The sequence below is a fragment of the Capronia coronata genome (assembly GCF_000585585.1).
Source record: "Capronia coronata CBS 617.96 chromosome Unknown acBCG-supercont1.1, whole genome shotgun sequence".
Classification (NCBI taxonomy): Eukaryota; Fungi; Ascomycota; class Eurotiomycetes; order Chaetothyriales; family Herpotrichiellaceae; genus Capronia; species Capronia coronata.
In genome coordinates, this window is record NW_006912893.1 from 2,560,956 (window position 1) to 2,576,071 (window position 15,116).

General features: G+C 52.6%; 7 protein-coding genes across 7 annotated transcripts; 4 read left to right on the plus strand and 3 right to left on the minus strand.

The window, feature by feature from the left end:
• Window positions 1–1,366: 1,366 nt before the first annotated feature.
• On the plus strand, window positions 1,367–2,383 carry A1O1_00908 (uncharacterized protein; the record flags this gene model as incomplete). The annotated part of the gene is made up of 2 exons (XM_007721823.1): window positions 1,367–1,882; window positions 2,027–2,383. The coding sequence occupies 2 exons, from the start codon at window positions 1,367–1,369 to the stop codon at window positions 2,381–2,383; spliced, it is 873 nt and encodes a 290-aa protein (XP_007720013.1).
• Window positions 2,384–2,459: 76 nt separating this feature from the next.
• On the minus strand, window positions 2,460–3,380 carry A1O1_00909 (uncharacterized protein; the record flags this gene model as incomplete). The annotated part of the gene is made up of 1 exon (XM_007721824.1): window positions 2,460–3,380. One exon carries the CDS (start codon window positions 3,378–3,380, stop codon window positions 2,460–2,462), a length of 921 nt encoding a protein of 306 aa, XP_007720014.1.
• Window positions 3,381–4,515: 1,135 nt separating this feature from the next.
• A1O1_00910 (CMGC/MAPK/ERK1 protein kinase) lies at window positions 4,516–5,960 on the plus strand (the record flags this gene model as incomplete). Its single annotated transcript, XM_007721825.1, has 5 exons — window positions 4,516–4,628; window positions 4,682–4,814; window positions 4,864–4,930; window positions 4,984–5,298; window positions 5,350–5,960. 5 exons carry the CDS (start codon window positions 4,516–4,518, stop codon window positions 5,958–5,960), a joined length of 1,239 nt encoding a protein of 412 aa, XP_007720015.1.
• Window positions 5,961–6,521: 561 nt separating this feature from the next.
• A1O1_00911 (uncharacterized protein) lies at window positions 6,522–8,479 on the plus strand (the record flags this gene model as incomplete). Its single annotated transcript, XM_007721826.1, has 4 exons — window positions 6,522–6,641; window positions 6,686–7,447; window positions 7,504–7,720; window positions 7,776–8,479. The coding sequence occupies 4 exons, from the start codon at window positions 6,522–6,524 to the stop codon at window positions 8,477–8,479; spliced, it is 1,803 nt and encodes a 600-aa protein (XP_007720016.1).
• Window positions 8,480–8,710: 231 nt separating this feature from the next.
• Window positions 8,711–10,679, minus strand: A1O1_00912 (ATP-dependent RNA helicase HAS1; the record flags this gene model as incomplete). Its single annotated transcript, XM_007721827.1, has 2 exons — window positions 8,711–8,965; window positions 9,042–10,679. 2 exons carry the CDS (start codon window positions 10,677–10,679, stop codon window positions 8,711–8,713), a joined length of 1,893 nt encoding a protein of 630 aa, XP_007720017.1.
• Window positions 10,680–11,090: 411 nt separating this feature from the next.
• Window positions 11,091–12,097, plus strand: A1O1_00913 (carboxymethylenebutenolidase; the record flags this gene model as incomplete). The annotated part of the gene is made up of 3 exons (XM_007721828.1): window positions 11,091–11,495; window positions 11,558–11,727; window positions 11,785–12,097. 3 exons carry the CDS (start codon window positions 11,091–11,093, stop codon window positions 12,095–12,097), a joined length of 888 nt encoding a protein of 295 aa, XP_007720018.1.
• Window positions 12,098–12,676: 579 nt separating this feature from the next.
• A1O1_00914 (DNA primase small subunit) lies at window positions 12,677–14,269 on the minus strand (the record flags this gene model as incomplete). Its single annotated transcript, XM_007721829.1, has 1 exon — window positions 12,677–14,269. One exon carries the CDS (start codon window positions 14,267–14,269, stop codon window positions 12,677–12,679), a length of 1,593 nt encoding a protein of 530 aa, XP_007720019.1.
• Window positions 14,270–15,116: the final 847 nt, after the last annotated feature.

Below are 15,116 nucleotides of genomic sequence, written 5' to 3' on the forward strand. Positions count from 1 at the left end.
GCATTCTCTAACCTACGGTCTTCCTCTCAACTTATATTGAACGGACATGGCACAAAGTGTCATCGTAGAGGCGAGTAGGGTAGCGACACAGGGCGCGGACATCATCAAGCGTGTCGTGCAGTGGGTAGAGGGCTGAATTGCAATCGTCTTTGCGGTGCAGTGACCCCATAAGGAGGGAAAGGGCCAATCATGGGATCGAGAAGAAGATCCTAATGTGCCGTTTTTGCCGTCTGGAGAAAAGCAATTGGGGAGAGACAAAATTGTTGGAGTCGGAACTCGACGCTCTTTACCAAAGTTGAAAGCTGCGGCCAGTTGCCTCGGCTGGGTACCTTCAAGTTTATCGACTTAAGTTGCAAGGGACCGACTTTTGCGCTACAGTCTTGCTCTGTGGTACTAGTAGGTACCTAGGTATCTAGCGAGTCCATAGTACCTATAGATAGCGGGCCAGTGGAATGGCTCCTTGCATGTAGACCGGCTGCGATGACGATGGGGCATTCTTGACAACAATCAGTCAGTCATCGGTAGTCCTCGCAGTGTTGTCTTACCTTGCGGTGTTAACCTGAGTGTTGGTCCTTCTGCGTGCCTGAATGGAAACGGTTGAAAAGCCGGGGGGGCAATCGTGGTCATTTTTCGTAGTTATTCGCGGGGGGCCGACATCGGCACCGGGCTAAGGAGCCATCAAATTATGCTTACCTAAGGTAAGCAACGGGCATGAAGTCCTGAAGCCCTGAAGCCCCTAACTGGCGGTGCCTAGAGCGTTGTCGTCTCGGGTTGAGCGAGAAGTAGGACTCGCTTAATGGCGGGTTGCTGCTATTGCGGTGCCTGCAGAGGCCCGATAAACCAGACACTGTACATGTCGGTTCCAGCGTTCACATTCACTTCAAGTTGTAATTGATTCATAGTACCCGTGGACGTACTCCTCAATCCTCTCACCCGATCCGATGCAAATAATGACATCGATCCTCAAGCTGTGCAGTTCTGGAATTACCTGACTTCCCTCAGCGCGCACCTTTCATCTTCTCTCAACGGTGTTTCTTGCTGCTCTCCAATTGGGCCAGAATCTGCGATGCCGGTCCATACAATCGATTGCTACCTACCTAGTACCTTACTCAGTTGATGTGATTACTCTGTACAGCCATAGAGCCTCGCGTAACCATTACAAATCCAGTGATGCGAGCACACGATTACTATTGACCAACACAGATCACGGCAAAGGTTGAGCCATAAGACTTCTTCATATTGCCACCGTTAGGTGTGATGAGATATAATTGCAACCTAAGGACGTTGTAACAACCACGCCCATTTTTCTGCATATAGACCGAGCAGCCTCCTGTCCCCGTGCTTCTTCCACCGGTCACCCAAAACCATGTCCGACAGCAAGCCTTTCCGACGGGACCTCCCTTTCGAAGAAGCCCACGCCGGGCTCAAGCGGCATTTCGCCACTTTCCAAGGCCCAAAGTACGCCGAAGGCTGGGCCGCGCTCTGGGCGGACGGCGGGTTCTTGCCCTGGGACCGCATGGCACCTTCTCCAGCCCTGGCAGACACGCTGATCAACCATGTCGAAGTGATCGGCCGTGCCATCCTCGATGAGGACGGGCAGACGCGGCGGAAACGCGCACTGGTTCCCGGCTGTGGGCGCGGAGTCGATGTGTTGTTGCTGCAGAGCTTTGGCTATGATGCCGTGGGGCTGGAGTACAGCAAGGATGCGGTCAAGGCGTGCGAGGAGTACGCAAGAGAACATGCCGACGACTTTCCTGTGCACGACGAGAAGATAGGCAGGGGCAGTATCCAGTTTGTGCAGGGCGATTTCTATTCCGATGAATGGCTGGAAAAGACGGGCTTCGGGAAGGATGCAAAATTCGACTTGATCTACGATTATACTGTGAGTACCCCGGTTCGATGCAGCCCGCCCTTCCCAAGTCACAGAGTCGCCCGTTGGATGTTGTCCAATTGCTATGTTGTTGTTTCTATGTCTGTTACATTGTTGTACAACAAGTTGGCATCCGTCACTGACAGTCCCCAACAGTTCTTCTGTGCGATGGACCCTAAGATGAGACCATCCTGGGCCATGCGGATGACGGAGCTGCTTCGAAAATCATCCCAGGCCAATCTGATATGCTTGGAGTTTCCCACCACCAAGCCCGCTGCCGCCGGCGGTCCGCCGTTCGCGTCTTCCCCCAAAGCATATCTGGAACACCTGAGTTACCCTGGAGAAGAGATCAAATATGACGCTGAGGGCAATGTCGTGCCGAATCCGCAGGCTCCATCTAGTCCGGGCGCGCTCGAAAGAGTCGGACACTGGCATCCTGCAGATACACACAAAGTAGGCAAAGATGCTGATGGGAAGGTCGAGGATTATGTGTCTGTCTGGAGACATCACTGAATGCGGGAAGCTCTTTGGCTGGTTAGAACTGTAGCTTCTCCTATATTGGATCATCGCAGTCAAGGACAATGTGGTGTCAACTCTTATCCACTTTCTTCAATGCATTGTAGTGTTCACCCAGCCCAAAGCTGTGTCGATAGTAAGCCAACCAGATCGACGTGGAGTCGTCTTTGGTACTTGATCCCGAGCTGATCTTCTCAACCCTTCCGTCGGCCTGCAGTACATTGATGTCGATGTTGTAGGTTCGCGCAATGGCTTGCAGCTCCAACTGTCCACCCCATTCCGCCGTGTCTCTCATCTTCCGCACATAGCTATCGAGAGGCTCTTCCAGGAAGGGTCCAAAGTCGTCCGGGTGCGCGGCCATAAACTCTGCTGCGGCAGTCCTGACGTTCTGATACGGCTCCTTGTGTGGACCGGACTTCGAGACCAGCTCGGGAGGCATGCTGTGCGCACATGCTGAGAAGAGACAATGTCCATCTGGCCGAATGAATGTTTCGGATAACCCTAGACTCTCCATTTGCCCCTTCATAGATGCAAGTTCTTGTTCGCGAAGGTCCGGCAGGTTCTGTGCTTCTAGGGCTGCTGCGGCGGCCTGAGCTTCCTGTTCTGCTGCTCTTCGGGCCAGTCTCGCTTTCTGCCTGTTTGGCTTTTTGCGCGGTTGTTGGTCGGTATCTGGAGATGGGGTGACCTGCTCAGGGTTCTGACTTGGATTTAGTTCAGCAGACGCCGACGCCGACTCGGCATTTCCGTCTCCGTTTACGTTTTCGACCGTGTCTTCGATGGCCAGAGTATCCAGGGATGACTCCAATCCATCACCGTTTTTGCCTTCTAGAGCGTCAAGCTCTGCCTTCTGTCTCTCGGCCAGCTCTCGTTCTAATCTCTCGCACTCATCATTAACGCCTTTTCTCGTTTTCTTCGTGGCATTCTTTTTCTTCTGCGTGATCCGGCCCTGGAGATCCCGCTTCTCCTTCCGGTGCCGGGCCAGGAGCTCCTCCATTTTTGGAGGTGATCTCTTCTACACCCCAAAAGTCAATCTCGATGAGTCCGGTGTCACCTGGTCAATAGCATGATGTTCACTGTCGTACTCAGGCCTGTGTTGGGATGACGAGACAGTCTCGAGGCGTTGCCTAAAATGTGGGCTGCTTTCTCCGCGATTTCTGAAATGAAGTATGTGCTTTTGAGAGCAGGTTGTCCTAGTACCAGGCGATTTATCGAGGTCTTGGAGGCAGACTGTTGTTTGGTTTCAAGATAGTATTATCGGTAGTTTGACAGGGGTCAGATAGTACTGCAAGTGTACAGTCAGTGCCTTGCAGTGAGACGATGAGGGACTCGGACTCGAGGCTGTGGCACGTGGTATGCGATCTTGGCGTGGCTGCTCTGCACTGCCACTGGCGCCGCTGCACACTGCCCGGCGCCCACTGCACCGCACGGCCACTGCCACTTGTCATTTCCGCTTCTAACTGCTCCAGGCATGCACTGCCGCTGTTGTGGGCTCCTTAGGCTCTATAAGCGTCTCCATTTTGGTGACGCAGGCGTCTGCTCGGTCACTGTGTACCTGGGCTGCCAACTGGATCGACAGCCTAGGGAGCCTCCTTGACCCCTCTCTCCTATGTACTACTCTCGGTAGTGTCCCGCCGTAACAGATTTCTTTGCGCCGGGTCACGACAACTGCGTTTGACATTGAAACAGGCTGCTACGAAGCGCCAGCCATCTTGGGCGGCTACCAGCATTCTTGGGCACTACTCCTCCATTCCACACGTATCACCCTGGAGGCTTCTATTTTCTATATCTGGCATCCTGCCAGATCGTCCTACTGGCTAGGTCTTACACAGGTTTCCTGCGCTACACCTGGGGTCGCCCCCACCTCGAACCTCAATCGATCACGCTCGCCGTGACATTCTGGTAGCCGTGTCAGCACCAGGCAACTCTATCGTTCAGCCGCACCACTAAGTCTGCGTTTGGGACAAGTTGGTCCTTTCTCGTCATCTATACTAAGCTTAGTCGACTCTGTCTTATAAGGCGCATAATCTCCTCGACTTTCTCCTTCCTGGGTCCATACGTTGTGGTTCCTTCGCAGACGAAATCAAGAGCAAAGTTACAATCGTTCGCAGTCACAAGAACCACAATCAGCCATGGGGGATCTGCCAGGACGCAAGGTCTTCAAGGTGTTCAATCAAGATTTCGTTGTTGATGAGAGATATACTGTCACGAAAGAGCTGGGCCAAGGTGCATATGGAATTGTTTGGTATGGTGGCTATCGATCACCCTCCCGCCCGCGGTGTCGCTGACCAGCCCTAGCGCCGCAACGAATTCGCAGACGGGGGAAGGCGTGGCCATCAAGAAAGTGACCAATGTTTTCAGCAAAAAGATCCTTGCAAAGCGAGCTTTGCGTGAGATCAAACTGCTGCAGCACTTTCGCGGCCACAGGAATGTAGGTCTTACTCTCTCCTGCTTGTGAAGCGCACGGCTGAAGATGGCAGATTGCCTGTCTGTATGACATGGACATTCCGCGACCGGATAACTTCAACGAGACCTATCTCTACGAAGGTATGTGTATCGCGACTCTGAATTTGTCAAGGGTGTTGGCTGACACAACACAGAATTGATGGAATGCGATTTGGCTGCCATTATAAGGTCTGGCCAGCCGCTCACAGACGCTCACTTCCAGTCCTTCATATACCAGATCTTGTGTGGCCTCAAATATATCCACTCTGCGAACGTCCTGCACAGAGACTTGAAACCTGGAAACCTACTTGTCAATGCCGATTGCGAGCTGAAGATCTGCGATTTTGGCCTGGCAAGAGGTTTCTCGCAAGATCCCGAGGAAAATGCAGGATACATGACAGAATATGTCGCAACCCGATGGTATCGCGCACCAGAGATTATGCTCAGCTTCCAAAGCTATACTAAAGCGAGTATGTTGATGACTTTGAATCCCCACCGACACAGGTACTGACAGCTGGTAGTTGATGTCTGGTCCGTCGGATGTATCTTGGCTGAGCTGCTGGGTGGCCGGCCATTCTTCAAGGGCCGTGACTACGTCGACCAACTCAACCAAATCCTCCATTATTTGGGCACTCCGAATGAGGAGACGTTGTCGCGAATAGGGTCGCCACGCGCTCAGGAATATGTTCGGAATCTTCCCTTCATGCCCAAGATCCCCTTCCAGAGGTTGTTCCCTCAAGCGAATCCCGATGCACTTGACCTGCTGGATCGAATGCTGGCATTCGACCCCTCGTCTCGTATCACAGTGGAAGATGCCCTGGAGCACAAGTATCTCCAGATTTGGCATGATGCTTCCGATGAACCTGCTTGCCCCAAGACGTTTGACTTCGCATTCGAAGTGGTCGACGACGTTCAAGAAATGCGCAAGATGATTCTCGATGAGGTGTTGCGATTCCGCCATCATGTTCGCCACCAACCTTCTCAGACCCCAACGACCAATATAGCTCTGCCGATTCCAGACAATCCAAAACAATGGAGTCACGAAGACCCGAGGCCACAAGAGGCTGGGGCTGTTGTTGGCAATGACCTTGAGCATGAATTGCAAGCGGGCGCAGACATGATGAGACGATAGATGTTACGACCATTCAGGCAATTTGGTTAATGGTTGGATGGGAAATTAGCGGGACTATTGATGAATCAAAATACAATGAAGGCTGAATACGACTTTCTTATGCTGACCGCGTTCTACTACATTTTTCATGGTGTTGATTTCAATGCCCAACATGTGGCAATGATCACAGGCACTGAGTTGGCCGTCATGTCTTTTCAGGACAGTTGAAAGCTGTTCTGACCTGACGCATCCTCATCTCTGGGAAGGAAGATGGAACGGCGACCTCCTGGACATGATGCTGACGACTTTACTCAGAGAGGACAGGGAGGACGGGTGCTTAATTGCCTACACAATGCTGCCAGTCTCATAGCATTGTCCCAGTTTGGGAAAGTGCACGTTAACATTCACTGTATTTCACTTCACTTCACCTCACTTCACTTCACTCCTCTGTTACGAATTTTCCTTGCACTAATTCGAGCTCTCCTCTCCTCTCTTCTCCTTCTCCTTCGCATCGCCGACCTTTTTTCCTTGGTGACGTTTCTTTTCAAGAGCTTGAGCTGAACTCGACGCTGAGACGCCAAAATGCTGTTCATTACTCTCCAGCTGATCCTCTGGTGGTGCTACGGCATTGCCCTCGCGCTGCTAACTGATGCACCTGTGGTCGTGGAGTGTCCACCTGGTATTCCAGATGGTTGGATCCAAGTAAGTCTACCAAAAGATCACAGTACCTGGCTGACTTTGTGAAGGGCGATAGAGCAAATCCGAACGAAGCCCTGAGACTGCATCTCGCTGTCCATCAGCCTGCAATGAGTGACTTTCATCAATTGCTCGTCGACATCTCCAGCCCTGATCACTCTGCTTATGGTCAACACCTCACCAAGCGTGACGTGGAGGATATGTTGCGCCCAAATGTGGACACATCCAAGGCAATCATGAACTGGCTAGAGGGCGCAGGCATCCCTGCTGTAAAGATCAAGGACGAAGGACACTGGATCATGTTCAATGCATCAGTTCTGATGGCTGAGACCTTGCTCAACACCCAATTCCACTACTTCCACCACGAGGATATTACTCTGCTGCGGACTCTACAATACTCGGTTCCCCCATCCCTTCGAAGTCTTGTCGACATGATCCAGCCTACCACTCGCTTTGGCCGACCTCATCCACAAGTCAGCCTGTTGACGGAAAACAAGAGAGATGAAATCCCGTCCCCTTTCATTGACAATGCTCAGTTGCAAGTGTACGATCCAGTCTTCTGCAACACAACCATTACTCCGGAGTGCATCCGAGGTCTCTACAAGATGAGCGACTTCTCCGCCTCTCCGAAAGGAGCCACAAGACTGGGAATATCTGGCTACATCGAACAAGGCGCTTACTTCAATGACTTGAAGACGTTCATCGATCTGACAGCGCCCACTCTAAACGAGGCCAGATTCTCCATTGTTGGCATCGAGAACGGTGTCACTGATCAACAGAATGTCAACCGAACCGCGGAAGCAGATCTTGATGTGAGTTGCTGACGGCTCCCCAAACAGACTTCATTATGCTTGCTAATCGGCGCCAGGTCGAATATGGCGTGGCTCTAGTGCGAGGCACGCAAGTGGTGTACTACTCAACCGGCGGCAGAGCGCCAATTGTCCCTGATCTCGATCAGCCATCAGCCTCCAATGGCACAAACGAGCCGTACCTGGATCAGCTTCACTACCTGCTGAGTCTCGAAGATAAGGATCTGCCAGACGTGCTCTCCACTTCATACGCGGAAGACGAAGAGAGCGTTCCTTGTAAGTCTGCTTGCTGCCTTCCATGGAAACTAGGTCCTCCTAACACACATAACAGACGACTATGCAGTGCAGGTGTGCAATCTGTTTGCTCAGCTCGGTGCTCGTGGTGTCTCCGTCATCTTTGCAAGTGGCGACACCGGCGTTGGCAGTGCATGTCAATCCAATGATGGGAAGAAGACAACTCGCTTTTCACCCAGTTTCCCTGCTACATGCCCTTTTGTGACCGCAGTTGGAGGCACCTACGCTATCAACCCTGAGATCGCCGCCGCATTCTCTTCAGGAGGGTTCTCGTTCTACTTTCCTCGTCCGGCGTACCAGTTCCTTACCATGGAAGGCTATCTCAAGCAACTCGGCGACAAGAACAAGGGTTACTTCAACAGCTCGGGCAGAGGATATCCAGATGTATCAGCGCAATCTGTCAATTACCTCATCTGGTCCAATGGTGTGCCCAATTTTGTGTACGGCACCAGCTGTGCAGCTCCGACGTTTGCCGCCATCATCAGCAATCTCAACAACATGCGGCTTGCAAGCGGCAAGACAAAACTCGGCTTCCTCAATCCGTGGCTGTACACTCAGGGCCAGCAAGGGTTTACGGATATCACGCTTGGAGCTTCGCGTGGCTGTGCTGGAACCGACATCTACACTGGTCGACCGGCCGGGAAGATCACGGACGCACACTGGGAGGCCATTAAGGGATGGGACCCGGTGACTGGCTTCGGCACGCCCGACTTTGAGAAATTGAGCAAGATGGTGGGATAAGGACGTGTCATATAGACGGAGGCGATTCAGTCCGGCAGTCAAGTTGATCTCGGAAAGGAAATGGCACTCATCCATACCCTTTGATCGGTCACGGAAATCGCAACGATACTAGGACGGACAGCCATCGATGAAACCCGAGGGTGCAGAAGAGCTACAGAGGCTCATACTATTGTGTCCAAAAAACACTACTTTTGACACCGTCCATCGCGATCTGTAGATCCAGTTCGTGCATCAGTCATGACCCTGCTTCCGCTTGAATTTAAGCCCATGCCCGTTCTGCTTCGGTTGACTTCCATAACTTCTTCGTCCACTCTGCTTTTTATCCCGGTGCAAGCTCGCTCCTAGCTGAATATCTACTCTCGGTGGAGTAGCGAATCCAAAGCTTTTGGCCACTTTGACCAAGTCCAGCTTGTTCACGTCGAAAACGGAGCGCAGACTGTGCGAGGCATAGGCCTGCAAGTAAGATCTGTAACCATCCTTGGCGGACTAGAGAAGCAACACACGTCAGTGACTGGCAACGGAGAATGGAGAACAACAGAGCTGGGACTCCTCCTTGACTCACCTTGTTCAGATAATAGTTCTGCGAAATCAACTTCTCCAACTGACTCTGGATGTTAAGGAGTTTCTTGGCCGGGAAATCGAATTCGACCACAGGCACCCTAGCCTCCTTCAGATGACTGAGGAAGCCGACCTCATTGGGCTGCAAGAACAACAGACTCCGGCCTTTGCCGTTCGAGCCTCTCGCCGTCCGGCCCACCCGATGAATATAATCTCTCGGGTCATCAGGCGGATCGAACTGCACGATCCAATCGACCGCAGGGATATCCAGTCCTCTCGCTGCGACGTCGGTACAGACCAAGATGCCGGCTTTGGCATTACAGAACTCGAAAAAGGTGTTGGTGCGCTTCTGCTGTTTGAGATTGCCGTGCAGTTCGAGGACAGGCAGGTCGATATAGTTGAGCAGCTCGGCATGGTATTTGACACAATTGCACGAAGACATGAAGACGATGACCTTCTTCTTCAAGTTGCGCTTCAGGAAACTGAAGAGCAGCAGGAACCGCTTGTCGCTGTCGCAGATCACGTAGCCCTGCTCCAGGCCCTCGACGGTGCTGTGCTCCTTCTTGTGGTCGACGTTGATGTACAGCGGGCCCGGGCGCAACGAGATGCGCGCCAGATCCTCGACTTTGGTCGTCTGCGTCGCGGAAAACAACATCGTCTGTCGATTCTCCTTGGGCAGGATCTTGACGATCTGCCGCATTTCGTCTTCGAAGCCGACTTCGAGGATCCGGTCCGCCTCGTCGATCACCAGCGCCTTGACGTTTTTGTAGATGAAGCCCTTGGTGTTTTGGAGGTGGTCTAGCAGGCGTCCGGGCGTCGCGATCAGCAGGTTCACGCCCTTGGTCAGTTTGTCGGCTTCGGCGCTGCGGTTGGCCCCGCCAATCACTATGCCGAACGTCTGGCTGTGGAATTGCATCAGGTCTCGCGCCACACCGAAGATCTGCAGCGCAAGTTCTCGAGTCGGGGATACCACGATCACACCGGTGCCGTTGCGCGGCTTGAAGCGCAGTGCGTGCAGCATTTCCACGGCTGGGATCAGAAACGCTAGAGTCTTCCCCGATCCTGTCTTTGCGGCACCCAGCACGTCCCGGCCGGCCATCAGCGGCGGTATGCCGCGGCGCTGGATCTCGGTCATTGTTTCGAATTTCATTTCGGCGATCGCTTGCATTGTTCTCTCGGAAAGGGCTAGTTCGGAGAACTTTTGCGGCGTGGCGTCCGTGCCGGGCAATGAGGGGACCGTATCGGTGGGAAGGTCTGTTGAATGACCGTTGGTGGTAGTGACCTCATTTTTGCCGTTTGCTGTATTCACCGTTTCTTCAAGTTCAGCGCCGGCATCATCATCATTGTTGTCGCTGACAGAATCGTTCCCTCTCTCCTCCTCCTCGTCGCTCGAGCTATCTTCTTTGGCGGCACGGGAGACCGGTTTTGAGACACCCTCCTCATCGGAGCCGTTCTCTTCGTCACTAGTATGAGATGTTTTCCGCCTCTTTTGGCTCTTCTCTGCGGGCTGTGCTTTCGAGGGAACAACTTTTTCGCTCGTGTCTGATGGTGCAGGCTGGGCCACCGCTGCTGTGCTCGAGAGTTTACCGTGCTTTCTCTTGCGTTTCTTCGACTTATCGATGGCGTCGATAGTAGGCGCCATTGTGTCCGCACAAGTAAGGGAACGTCAGGTGCAGAGCGGTGTGATTGAAGGGAACGAGAAAATCGCAGCGACCGGCTTTGGGAAACTTGAACTTGCAACGGAGTCCGACGAAAAAAGTTCTCTTATCGATAAACAGGTTCTAGCCGTAAATAGACTAGTGGACTATTTTGGGGAGGTGTCCCGCATGCGGAAACTATCCCGGACCCCTATCTTGACCTCAGCCTTCTTCAATTCACCCCATAACTCCTCTATTGCAAGCATGACCATGTCAGAGGAGCGAGATAAGGCCGGAATTTTGTGAAGGCTGGAAGTGATGTTCTTTTACTATCAAACAATTTGAAGAACATACATATATAGGGCACAGGGACTGACTGTAGCTAAAGTCGACGACTCGTCTATGTGGGACAATATATGTCCAACTCTGTGCTAGACTCGAAGATTAAGGCCTTCGTCGTCTGCGGGTCAAAGGCTGGAGACACAGAATTCAAGATCTCAATCCCATGTCTCCAGCATCTCGCGGGGCCTGGTGATACAGGAGTGAACACGAACCCCGCCGGGTCTGATACGAAGACATACACTTATCCAACAGTAAAGTCGGCACAGTTCGCCATTCCATGTCTTAAGGACTTTGATCCCGGAAATGAATCGATTTTACATACAAGAAACCTCACATTTCTAAAGAAGTACATCCGCGGCGCGGATTTCGATCTGGAAGCCATCTGGAAGGAGCATACGTTCTTTGAATTTGCTGCACGCTCTGTTCCTAAGACGATGGGGACCATGGTGCAGGAGCCTTATGTCAATCACATTCCCACGGTACGGAAAGACATCTTCTTTTGATGACTAGACTATCAGGAGGACTGACCAGCGCAATGCAGATGACAGGCGGTATTGGCCGAGAAAGACTGACCAACTTCTACCGGCACCATTTCATCTTCAGCAAAACTGAAGACACCGAGATGACCCCAGTCAGCCGAACGGTTGGCATTGATCGTATCTGCGACGAGTTCATATTCAAGTTTACGCATGACATGCAGATGGACTGGCTGTGAGTGGTGACCTGCTTCTGATAACTCTCCATCATATCGCTGACAGCTTCTGCCAGGGTGCCCGGTATTCCTCCTACTGGAAAAAGAGTCCAGGTGCCCTTCACATCTGTGGTGTGTGTGCGTGGTGACCGGTTGTATCACGAGCATATTGCATGGGATCAAGCTTCTGTGCTCGTCCAGCTGGGCCTGTTGCCTGAATATCTCCCTTTTCCGTATCCGCTTCCAGATGGATCCAGGCCGGGTCCTGGGAGGGGATTTCAATATCGAGTACCGGCTGCGGGGATTGAAACTTCGATCAAGATGCTCGACAAGAATAAAGTGCCGTCGAATGAAATGTTGGAATACAAGATCCGAGAGGTGGATATATGAGTGCGCAGGGCCTATTGTGTCTTATTGCTTGCCAGAGACCACAGCATCAGCCCTGTGCGAACGAGCACTTTTATTGGCAACATTCCCTGCCAGTATCTCCCGGAGATCAGGATGGTCGACCTATCCCATCGGACTGGTGACCACCAAAGCCCGCCAGCCCTTCGAGCTGAGTGGCATTGGATGCGGATGGAACAGCCCTCAGAGGCAAACCGGCAGGTCAACCCGCCTCCTCTGTGTGCTCATTCTATCGATATCTCTACCGCCTGTCAGGAGAGTTCGATCAAGCCGTCACGAAACAATGTGGTCAATCATCGAGGATGCGAATGTGGAAGGTCAAACCCGTTCGGTGAGCAAGTTCGACGATGAGGCTAGACACCAAGTGTTCCAAGCATGGCATGGATTCCAAACGCATGGCGAGAAAGTAAAGGTATTCTTCATCGTTCATTGGGATGGCTTTGCATATAACGAAACCGGAGGGACTTTGGTCCCGCGTATCTGAACATGCCTAAGTCTTCCCCTGTAGCAGCCAACGCCCGAACACCAGGCATTTACCAAACCATAACATGTACTTCCCATGCATCAAAACTCCATCCCGTCGGTCCCAGTAGCACCGTCTTCATCCCTTTCCCGCTTCACACGGACCATCTCGCTTTTGAGCAAAGTCTTGACAAATCCATCGAACAATTCGACATATGGTTTCAAGCTCGTCTTTTCCCAATCATTCAACTTCCGCATCGTCACCCCGTCTTCGACAAACCCGTTCGACGGCTCGTCGCCATCTCCTGCACCGGCGCCAAATTGGTCGACTTCCCTGAGTAGTTCATTGACTTTAGGCACGGAGAGCGGATCGAACGAGTCGGCGCGTTTCATGTCCCCGCCAGCGGTAATGGGCACACAGACTCGCCCCGTGCCGGGATGCACGACGAACGGACTTTTTAACAAATGGATCCTCTTCTTCCCGACTTCCACGTCCAATCTCGGATAGGTGTATTCCAGCACGATGTCTTGTTTAGCCTGCAACAACGCTTTCCGGTCCAGGGTTTTGCTGACCCCGGTCTCTGCCATCGAGTCGATATCGGCCCATTTCTTGTGGCTCGGGCGCTCGGGACTGCTGGCCCATTTCTTGGCCAGTGCCTCGGTGAGAGACTTGTCCGGAAGCAGCTGCAGGAGCCGGTCTTGGCCGGTCTTGGACAGGAATGGCTCCTGGTCGACCAAGACCTGAGCGAAGTAAGGCTTCAGGATCTCCAGACTGCGTACTATATGCGGGTGGAGCGGACGTCGGAGATTGACTCTCTTTCCACCTTGGACGCCTCCCTTCAACACCTCAAAGTACCCGGTGATGGCTTTTCGTTTGTCGTCGTCCAGTTCCCTGGCGTCCTTGTCACTGATCCAGGCATGCACACCACGCCGCCCGGAGTAGATCCAGATGATGTGTTCGAAGCCAAAGTCGTCTCTCAGCGCCACATCGACGACCTTGATCGCCATCGTCGCAAACGCCCAGCACTTGTTGCAGATGTTCGCTTTCTCGCAGCATGTTCGGATGTCGTCGTAATCCGTCAGATCGATATCAAACACTATCTCTTTGCTCAGCGGCCGGAACATGGAGCTCTTCCGCAGCGTCTTCCGGTCTCGCGGATTGGTGGTGTATACGGGCCCGATCTCGAACCGGGATGGATTGTGCCGGAGGATGTCCTTGCGCAGCATATCGGCCGTAGGGTATGACTGGTATCGCAGATAGGCATCGTTCGGCAGTGTCAAGGCGAACTCGCGGTTGCTGAAGTCTGGACCGGGTTTGGGAGAATGATTGAGCCATTGGAACAACGAGCGGAAGGGGAAGAGTCGAGAGTAGAATTGACGCATCAGGTTGGGGTCTGAGTATGATTCTTGCTGTTGAGCGCTCGAGGCGATCTCGGGCGCCGAGGAGCTCGGGGCGGTCTGAGGTGGTGAAGAAGGGATGTTGGCCGCGCTCGATGCCTCGAGTTCGTTCGCGAGAGCCTCATCGTCGTCATCAAAGAGGTCTTCCAGCGCTACGCCGGGTTGGTTTGCAGCAGCACCATTGGTGTTCTCTGGTGCAGGGGCGTCGTCGTTGTTGGCTGGCGCCGGTGCATCTGGCAATGACACGTCGTCGTCTTGTGTAGGCGAATGCTCGCGGGGCGACGAAGAGTCTGCCATCTTGATCCCCATGGTTTTAATATACCAGCTCTGAGAGTATTGTGCGTGGGGTTTGAGGTTGTGTCTTATTGTATGTTCGACACTTGCAAGAGAACCTACCTAATTAGTATGCAAGTGAGAGGCACGTGTGGAATGGGAATTGGAGACGCGTTGAGACGCGGGGTGCACGTCACGAGCGACACGCGTAGCAGCCTCCCAATACGTAATATCTCTAATAATGATCGTAGTGTTAATAGACTACTTTAGTAAGCAATACTAGTATCCAAGGCTGGAGATCCCATCTCTCTATCAAGTGTGACCACAGCCTCTGTACATCGTGAGTATCCCCTTCAACATCATCCCGGCCAAAGGGCGTCTTCCAGAAAAACTTGCATCATATCGACACTTGAGCTATTATCTCTACGTACGTACCTTGGGAAAGCATGTGCTCTACTACTGATGAACACGCGCTGATCAGACCATTCAAACTTCTATCAAAACATACCTTGGTCTATCACATGCAACCTCGGATCATACATGACAAAGGCCCCGGTTTGAACAAAACAATAAAGAATGGACCCAGGCTTCTGAAAGGGTCCCGAACCTCCAATCTCTAGTGTACAAATCCATCGAGTGCATTGCAATCATGTGGTCAGATGGATTTTATTTGTCTGGACTCCCCATTGCCGCCCCTTGAACCAATCATACAAGGCAAGGCTGCAGCATCACACCACCGTCAACCCATATACTGAGCCTGTCTGCAGCCTGGCTATGACTTGTGCCACAGGAGCGAGTACTGATCGAACTACAACACGCACCAATTCTGCAAGACCAGACGCAATGATGGGAGCTGGATCCAGAGTCAATC